This window comes from Sycon ciliatum, chromosome 6 (genome assembly GCF_964019385.1).
Source record: "Sycon ciliatum chromosome 6, ocSycCili1.1, whole genome shotgun sequence".
Taxonomy (NCBI): domain Eukaryota; kingdom Metazoa; phylum Porifera; class Calcarea; order Leucosolenida; family Sycettidae; genus Sycon; species Sycon ciliatum.
The window spans coordinates 13385039-13394739 of NC_088648.1; the positions used below are offsets into that span (position 1 = coordinate 13385039).

The 9701-nt window shown below is 49.9% G+C and overlaps 3 protein-coding genes across 3 annotated transcripts in view; 1 reads left to right on the plus strand and 2 right to left on the minus strand.

Annotated features, from left to right (window-relative positions):
* LOC135819414 (membrane progestin receptor gamma-A-like) overlaps nucleotides 1–1387 on the minus strand; it is a 2129-nt gene extending 742 nt beyond the window's left edge. The window contains exon 1 of the mRNA XM_065332623.1: nucleotides 1–1387. This exon is cut by the window's left edge and continues 742 nt beyond it. Within this exon, the coding sequence (XP_065188695.1) occupies nucleotides 18–1025 (1008 nt within the window). The 5' untranslated portion in view covers nucleotides 1026–1387 and the 3' untranslated portion in view covers nucleotides 1–17.
* A 746-nt stretch (nucleotides 1388–2133) lies between these two features.
* On the minus strand, nucleotides 2134–3780 carry LOC135819415 (membrane progestin receptor gamma-A-like). The gene has a single exon (XM_065332624.1). It carries the CDS (start codon nucleotides 3507–3509, stop codon nucleotides 2508–2510), a length of 1002 nt encoding a protein of 333 aa, XP_065188696.1. The 5' UTR covers nucleotides 3510–3780; the 3' UTR covers nucleotides 2134–2507.
* A 1538-nt stretch (nucleotides 3781–5318) lies between these two features.
* Nucleotides 5319–7960, plus strand: LOC135819416 (membrane progestin receptor gamma-A-like). Its single transcript, XM_065332625.1, has one exon. The coding sequence runs from the start codon at nucleotides 5822–5824 to the stop codon at nucleotides 6854–6856; it is 1035 nt and encodes a 344-aa protein (XP_065188697.1). The 5' UTR covers nucleotides 5319–5821; the 3' UTR covers nucleotides 6857–7960.
* The last annotated feature ends 1741 nt before the right edge of the window (nucleotides 7961–9701 follow it).

Genomic DNA, 9701 nt, shown 5'->3' on the forward strand with positions numbered 1-9701 from the left:
CTAGATATAGCATCAGCCTATTGATCATGCTGCTTTTTGCTAAGCACAGTTTCTTTTCGGCTACCTGTCCTGACTGTATCTTTACGACCATGATAGGCGAAGTAATACGTAATCGTGCTGCCGATAAGTAGGTACAAGAAGACCGTCGTGCAGATTGCGGTCACTGTTGGTTGGCTGTGGTCCGGGTAGCGAGCCCACCGGCCGAGATCCATCCGCAGAGCTTTGCTCTGCTGATCCAAGCTCATCAGCATTCCCATGTGCATTAGGGAGTGGCCGTTCAGACTGTAGAACGTCTCCGGTGCAAATTTCTCTGGAATGTTACAAGACATCACCAGGGCGCTAGCGAGACCCCAGTAGAACTGCCCCCAGTGGAACGGATCCGATGATGCCAGTGACTCCTGAGCGCTGTAGTAACGACTAAGGAAGGGCAGGAAGTTGATAATGTACGCTACGGCATAGCCTGTCACCAGTATGTAGAGTCGAGAGGTTTGCTGCAGCAATCGGCATCTCAAATAGCACTGAGACGTAAACACACAGGTGTGCCCTACCAGAGCAATTGTCAAGTAGGTATAGGTACTAAACAATGATATTGGTCCGCTTGTTTCATCCAGTGGTCGGCTGTAAGCGTAGTGCGCTATGGCCGACGTCAGGCAGTAGAAGCTGATGGAGAGATAGTCCACGGTGAACCAGGCCAGGTGATGCCACCGCGATTCACTGTGGAATGTATGCGCTACGGTGCTTCCAAGTAGGACGCCTAAACAGCCACACTGCTGCCCGATAAGGGGTACGTACTCCTCTGCAGAATCCAGTTGCCATACGTCATACAGTAGGATGCTTATAAGGTAGATATAATACACGGCTGCGATGCCATGACTCCATATATTCACGAATTCATTGCTCAGCGTCAGGCTACTTAGAACGCAGTCCCATTTGTTCGAGACGTGCCTGTACCCCTTGACGATGTGCGGAGTCACGAGGAATTCGTCCACAGAGCTCGCCGGTCCGTGACTGGGAAGCGTTACCATTCTGCGCTCAGCGGCTCTCCACACGTCATCAAGGAACCGTGACGAACAGATCTGACGAGAACAGTTTCCGTACTTCCCACTGCACTGGCGGTGCAGCAATCACGGATCAGCCAAAACAAATTTTCTGAGAAAACACTAATAATTGTTGTTTCAATCAGAAGTTCTCATCATCCTTCCCAAGTAGTAGTAGTGTCAGCAGAAGCTTAGCCTAACCGGCTAACGCTAGTACAACCCGTTACCGGTAGGAGGGGAGAATTCTGCAGTGACTTCCTCAAACCTCGGCCACTATGATTGCGACTCTCAGGTCAGAGAGAAAATTTCTTCTGTTGCACGTCCAGTTGGCCAAGCACTGGCACCGCGCATTTACACCGTTATTAAATTTTGCAGACTGTAAAAATGTCAATACAACTACTACGACATTGTACTTTGTAGAGTCTACTGTCGCGGACATGGAAATAATAATTCAGTCGATATTATAACCGGGGCCGCGCCGCCAGCGCAGAACGTCATGTACATGTAAGTCGTTGCATGCTGTGCGCACGTGCATGTAAAATTTAATAATATTATTGTTGATCCGATGTCGATGTCCGATGGGCGCGGGCCCAGCATGCAAGCAGCGCATAATAATATTAAAAATACAAAAGTCATGTACATGCTACGGCTGCATGGCCAGCACCCTGGCCTGGCTAGGCTGGGCCATGGGCATAGGGCCGCTATACTAGACGTGCGACCCGATTTCTATGTCCACGACCACGACAGTACTACAACAGACTTTTACAGTAGAGTCATGAAAGCCATGCACTGCATGCCTTGGTTACTGCACTTGTGTCCGCACAGAGAGCTGTCTTGTCGTGAAAGCCGGCGACAATTATTCATTTTTTATCATCGATCATCACGCGCGATCAAGCTGGTGCGATGACCCGATGACCCCACTATTCAAGTCAGCTGACATAGAACAAGTGCATGCACACCCCCAGGTATAACTATAGGTAATACTGAGTATTCTGTGCCCCCCCCCCCCCTCCATGCGCATACAAACACGCGCGCGCTCATGCATACACGCACGCGCCCGCACACGCACATGCCATGGTACAGTGACCCTGATCACTTCATTCTGCAGTGGGCACTGCGGGCAAGAATCGAATGCCACTAAAAGAAAATTGATTTTCCGCTATTGATGACGGGAATAGAAGCAGTAACTAAAAAGATACACTTTTCTAAAGCGAGTTTTTTCTCCAACTACGACAATACTAATCAATGCCTGCAGCGGAATACTGTGCATGGGACTTTCATAAACCTTACCCCGTGGGCATCACCAGTGTGCATACGTATCATCTAGGGCTTTTTATCCAGACATACTTCTTCAATGAGGAGCAAGACACACCCACGCCCCAGATAATGTGCGTGCTAGGAAAGTGTACGTCCTAGCAGAGTGCGGCGTTCCCATGTGCGTGCAACAATTAATGTCTAGTCTGGTTTGAGTTAGTCATGATGTGTCTTCGCCGTCCTGCCATTACTAGTACAACTACTCTGGTGTGCCGCCGGCTGACCGACGTAGGCAAAATAGTACGTCAACAAGATACCCACCAGGCTGTATAAAAACAACACCAGGCACACTCCAGGCACGCAGGGCTGATGCCCGCTGGGAAACGATGACCATCGCTCGACGTCCATTCTCAGCGCAGTGCTCTGGTGATAGAAGCTCACAAGCAGCAGTATGTGCATCATGGAATGCCCGTTCAGCGAATAGAAAGTCTCCGGCGCAAACCGCTCCGGCACTTTAGCTGTCATCACCAGGGCACTAGCCAGACTCCAGTGGAACTGTCCCCAGTGGAACGGATCCGACGATAGGTGCTCCTGAGCGCTGTAGTAACGACTGAGGAAGGGCAGGAAGTTGATAATGTATGCTACGGCGTAGCCTGTCACCAGTATGTAGAGTCGAGAGGTTTGCTGCAGTAATCGGCATCTCAAATAGCACTGAGACACAAGCACACACGTGTGCCCTAACAGAGCAATTGTCAAGTATGCATTTGTGCTGAACAATGATATCGGCCCGCTGTTTTCATCCAGTGGTCGGCTGTAAGCGTAATGAGCTATGGCCGACGTCAGGCAGTAGAACCCGATGCCCAGGTAGTCGACCATGAACCAAGCAACGTGGTGCCATCGCGATTCGCTGTGGAACATGTGCGCCAGTGTGCTGCCCAGCATTGCCACAAACACACCAAACTGCTGGGCTATCAGTGGAAAATGCTGCTCAAGCGCATCCAGCATCCATGCATGCGTCAACAGTGCGTAGACCACGTACATATAATACACCGCCGCTACGCCGTGACTCCAGATATTCACCAGCTCATTGCTCAGCGTCAGGCTACTTAGGACGCAGTCCCATTTGTTCGAGACGTGCCTGTATCCCTTGACGATGCCTGGGCACAAGAAGAACTCATCCACGGAGCTAGCTGGCCCGTGGCTGGGCAGCTTCGCCATCTCTCTCAACACTTTGCCGTGCACTGTAGTACAATGTGCTAACTGAACACGTAGTAATCGTTACTTGCCACGCCAGCGAACACAAACTTCCAGGGTTTCTTCCACAAGATCAGCAGCGTATCGGAGCCGGAAGGCCTGCGATTTCCCAAACCCTGTGGCGGTGGGTGAAGGTCATGTCGCCTGGTTTCCGCGAGGAAATGGAACATCCAAACCAGCAGGACGTGCATGCTTCGGACAAAGCTTAGTTATATTTTTCTATGTGGATAGCTTGGTAAATGAATGGAATCAAAGCCAGTCTTTCGGAGCATGAGTGAGCCTGATACAGTGTACTGTGTATCTTGAATGACTTGATTGATGAAAGAATGCGAATGACGGAATGGCTATGAATCGTATGATTGTAATGCACGGGGCAGGCTAGCTGTTGTCGGCACGTGACTCGTGACGCATTTGTGAACGTTTTTTATGAGCTCGAACTCGAAGACGTAGGTTTGTAGATCGATCTAGCGCTAGCCTAGCCTCACGGCTGTCAAGAAGCGGCAACTTAGAAAGATGGCGTCGGTTCGAGATGGCATGGTAACCGCGCACGTGCCGTGGTTCGTGACTTGCTCATGTATGCACGCAAATGCAAGTCACAAACTCACAAAGATCGTCTTTGCATTTGGAGAAAATATCTTCGACTCTCTTTGGAGGTTGGCGAGGTTTGCCTAATCTTTACTTGATTGCGATGCCGGTATGTCCTCTCAATAATTAGAACAAAGAGAGCTGATGATCGCTTCATTGCTGAGCAGAAGTAACAATCAACTCTCCTCATGTCCTCAGTGCCAAAGGCAGACGACTGCAATTCCACAACGAGCATTTCACGATGATGGAAACAATAATCGTGTACTAGTACACACTTGGACCATTTGGTCATCCCTATTCTAGCCGCTAGTCCGTCCAGCAAGCAGATATTGACTATTACGATAAGTACAACTGCGTGAACGAGGGCTCACCCAGCAAATTCAATTCAAGACGTGACTCCAGTCAAGAATTAGGGTCTTTACTCGAGAACTTCACAAATACAGGTCAAGGCACCCCACAAAACTGATAGATGGCACGAACGAAAGACAAATAGGCTAGACAAAGTGTCCCAAGTGATTGAAAACAGCAGATCTACCAAATAAGACAGCTACATGTGCCTAAACAACGATTCCCATACAGTACAGAGTAGTATCAGGCAGAATGAAAGCCTTGGAAGTGCACAAATACAGCCACGACCGCCACAAAAATTGGACGACCGCCACAAAAAAATTCTCATTGCTCTACCTCCTTGAAGGGTGAAAGTTACCAGTTATCCTATAGCGATGTCAGTTTATGCCTGTTGGAACCCCCCACAGCCCGCACGAAATACCTTTCAAATAATCCCAGGATGCAATTGCAGCTCCAGACAGGAGGAAGAAGAACACCTTGAAAAATAACGGCAACGATGCCCAAACTCTCGGGAAACGGCTGAAGTCTTCCTGAAGATGTTAACATTGAATAGCCATCGATTACCAGCGTGGTTTGGTGACTTTAGAACTGTTTTGAGACTTAGAACGAAGCGATATCTCAAATTTGATGGAATTGTTACCTGTCAAATGCGTGGGCGAGCAGGCCAGCTGACTGGTTATGCATGAACATGCATGAGCATGCATTGATTTTTCATGGTTCACGTGCAGAAAACTAAGTTGCCGCGATCCAAGTGCAGCTAACAGCCGTGAGCCTATGCATGATTATCATCCGATTTTTTCCATTTTTATTTTGCTATCGAATCGGAATGTTATTGCGGCATTGTGGGTTATACAATCATAAACATTTGACCTGTAATGATCTTCTTAGTATAATCTACTGCCCCAGGCCCTGTTGCCAGTGTTCGAATCCTAGTGTTGGTGCCGTGCAAGCTTGAGGTTATTATTCTAGTTGCCGTTTACTTGTCCAGGCGCTAAACCAACACGCTGGTACTACTGGTCGTATCGACTAGCGCTAGTTAGCGCGTTGGTTACTTTTTACCACACAAACCTATTGTCGACTCGAATCTAAATTGTACCGGCCCAATTAGAATTCCAGGTCCAAAGTACAATTTTGCACTCGCGTGCATGTGATATGGTGATTCCTGGTCAGTGGAGGTTTCCCGATCTCCGATCTTGGCAGGTGATTTGAAACAATAATTATTGCATTGGCTGACCTGAGAATGATGTTGCTGATTTAGTTCCCGTTTCGTAAAATTCTTTGGATCCAGAAAATAGTGTGGCGTTTCCTGGTTTGAGTCTGTGCTGCTGAAAAGAGCGGACAGAATGCGCAGGATCATAAGCCGTCACGCGCTGCCTAGCCATGGCAGCTATACGTCTGTCGATCCCTATTTCGTGATGCCGTTCATCGTGAAAGGCTATCGGCACGTAGCGTGCGCCTCGGACTGTGTGCTCAGTAGCCTGACGCTTAGCAACGAGCTGGCGAACATCTGGAGTCACGTACTGGGCGCACTGTACTTCGTGTTCGAGATCTACCGACTCATGGCCCAACACTGGTCGTGGGACTCACCAGTATTCATCGCCGAAGAGCACTTTCCCCTGCTCCTGCAGCATATCGGATGCGTGATAGCGATGAGTGGCAGTACGCTGGCGCATGTGTTCCACAGCCAGTCGGAGTGGCACCACCAGGCATGGTTCATCGTCGACTACTTCTCCATCAGCTACTACTGCGTATCGACGGCCATCGCGCACTACAGCTACAGCCGGCCCATGGACCCGGACAGTGGTGCCATCTCCGTCTTCTCAACCAATGGCTATCTAAGTATGGCTCTTGTCCTGCACCTCTGCATATTCATATCGCAGTGCTACGTGCGATTTGGTCTGTACGCATCTCCCTTCAGGCCGTACGTGCTGATCACCGGTTATCTGCTGGCGTACACGATCAACTTCCTGCCCTTCCTGAGCCGTTTCTTCTCGGCCGACGGCGAGCGCGGCCTGCCGTCGGACCAACACCACTGGGCGCAGTTCTTCTGGAGCTTTGCGAGCGCCGTGGTGATGGCAGTGCACATGCCGCAGCGACTGGCGCCGCACTATCTCTACTTTCTGCACGGCCACGCGCTGATGCACATCGGAATGTTCTGCAGCGTGCTGCAGCAGCGCACGGCACTGCGGCTGGATGAACACCGGTGGCAACTCCTCGCCGACTCCGCCACGTCGCCACAGCCATCTCTCCGCGCCATAGGCGTTGTTCTGTGTCTCCATGTACTCATCGGCAGCATTGCAGGGTACGTTATAGCCTTCCACGGCATCAACGTGGCGAAAATCAAAGCACAATCCGTTTCCGCCGAGCATAGACATTGATGAAAGTAGAAATTGGCTATTAGACAGGCTTATCGCTACCCACACTAATGCTACTCTACACAGAGTGGTGCTTGTGTACGCAGATGGAGCCTTTTTTACTGGCGTATTTGTCATTCGAGAGACTTTTTAAATGGGGCTACATGTACGTTCATGTAACCCCATATACTAACTTATTTAGTATAGAAAGAAATAGTGACAACTCCATGCAAATGTAGTGTGGACTCAATTTTCTGGCAGCTAGTTGCCACTTCAGCCTTGTTTGGTACCATCGGTGGAGTGCAGACTGTAGAGTCATAGTGATATGCCCCGCTGATTGCAGTAGTCTCGTCATGTGTGTATGCGTAGTCCAGTGTGTAGTGCAGTGGTGCACTGATCTTCCTCTCTCTTATTCTCTTCCCCTCTCCTATTCTCTTCCCCTCTCTTATTCTCTTCCCCCTCTCTTATTCTCTTCCCCCTCTCTTATTCTCTTCCCCTCTCTTATTCTCTTTCCCCTCTCTTATTCTCTTTCCCCTCTCTTATTCTCTTTCCCCTCTCTTATTCTCTTTCCCCTCTCTTATTCTCTTTCCCCTCTCTTATACTCTTTCCCCTCTCTTATTCTCTTTCCCCTCTCTTATTCTCTTTCCCCTCTCTTATTCTCTTTCCCCTCTCTTATTCTCTTCCCCCTCTCTTATTCTCTTCCCCCTCTCTTATTCTCTTTCCCCTCTCTTATTCTCTTTCCCCTCTCTTATTCTCTTTCCTCTCTCTTATTCTCTTTCCCCTCTCTTATTCTCTTCCCCCTCTCTTATTCTCTTCCCCCTCTCTTATTCTCTTCCCCTCTCTTATTCTCTTTCCCCTCTCTTATTCTCTTCCCCCTCTCTTATTCTCTTCCCCCTCTCTTATTCTCTTTCCCCTCTCTTATTCTCTTTCCCCTCTCTTATTCTCTTTCCCCTCTCTTATTCTCTTCCCCCTCTCTTATTCTCTTCCCCTCTCTTATTCTCTTCCCCCTCTCTTATTCTCTTCCCCCTCTCTTATTCTCGCCCGCTGTTGACCTTGTACCTGTGAACGTGGCGTGACTTCCGAAATACGGTGTTGAGCCGATGCGTGCGCTGTTGCACCCGACACTTGCCCAACTAGCGTACCACTGTAATGTGCATGCGTGTGGTGTGGGTGGAAGTGTGCACGGTCCAGTACACAGAATACGTTGGTATGACCTGTTGCACGTACTGCGTTGCTAGACCATGGTAGTAAGTGCATGTGACAGCCTTGATCTGATTCACAACCCCTTCTGAAACCAGCTGGGAAACGCTTGATTATTGGCAGTCTGACCACGAGCTGGGGAATCTTGTTGAATTAGAAAATACCAGAGCTGTTCATTTTGCATTTCTGATGGGCGGAGGGGGAGAGAGTATTCTGTGCGTCTTGAATTTTACGTTATTCAACATATTTCTACTATACCATGTGTGTGTGTGGGGGGGGGGGGGGAGGGATCGCATTGCTGGAGGTTGTCGGCAAGTTGGCAGCTCGGATCATGCAAAACCGATTGCAAGGTATTGCTGAGGCGGAGCTGCCTGAATCCCAATGCGGGTTTCGGCGGCACCGTGGTTGTGCGGACGCCATCTTCTCTGTCCGTCAACTTGTCGAGAAGTCGTACGAACATCGATCGAAGCTCTTCTGCGTATTTGTGGATCTCCGCAAAGCGTACGACTCTGTCCCTCGCGAAGCTCTTTGGCAGGCATTGCTGCGGCTGGGTGTGCCGCCCTCGACTGTGGCCATCATCAAATCATTCCATACAGACATGTCAGCTTGCGTTCGCGTTGCCGGTGGTTGCACGGATCCGATATCTGTCAAGAATGGGCTGCGCCAAGGGTGCGTGATGGCACCTGTACTGTTTAACTTGTACTTCGACTTAGTTATTGAGCGTTGGCGTCTTGGCGATCCCTTCTCGTGGAGCGCGGAATAGAGTCTGGTGTGGACTTCAGCTTCACAATTGATGGCCAGCTGTTCCCTTGTGTCACTAGGCGTCGTCCCCACTCCGAGTCCGGCCATGCTGATGACTTCGAATTTGCGGATGATGCCGTACTGCTCGCTACAACTCGCAACGCAGCCGATCAATCCCTGTCTGCCTTTTGTGAGGTCGCATCCAGCTTGGGTCTCACAGTGAGCATGACCAAGACCACGCTTCTCGTCGCAGGTTTCGGAGTTTGCCCTGCTGATTGCTCTGATTTGGTCATTGGCAGTGATAGGGTTGAAGCAGTCGCCTCATTCCCCTACCTTGGTTCCACTATCACTCCGGACTCGCGGTCGCAAGCGGACATTCGGAACCGGCTAGCATTAAAGGGTGCAGGGGCCTTTGGTGGTCTTCGGCGCATCCTACATGACCGGAGCCTGAAACCCCCTACCAGGCGCCACCTGTATGTCGTTTGCGTCCTGTCAACGGTTCTGTAAGGTTCAGAATGCTGGACGCAGTTGAAGTCGGATCTAGATAGAATGGACCGGTTTCACCATGCTCCTCACAGGAACTGCGAGCACAGTGGGGTGATCCCACACCGTTATCACGCATGGTGCAGCAGAGACGATTGGAGTGGCTTGGGCACGTGGCTCGTCTTGATGACACCAGAGTACCGAAGCAGTTACTGTTTGCCTGTCTCCCTCAGTCTCGGCCATTCTGTTGACCTCGTCGTCGCTGGAAGGACACCATTAGGGCCCGGTGTAATATGCCCAAACCTTTGCCGAAAATGCTTTTGGGAAATTCTCGTAAACCTTGCCGAAAATGCTCGGAAAATGCTCACTTTTTTGTAATCCTCAGCACACGCCGTCAAAACCAGGGAGTCAGAAAATAATTTTGAAAATAATTGTTTACCATGGC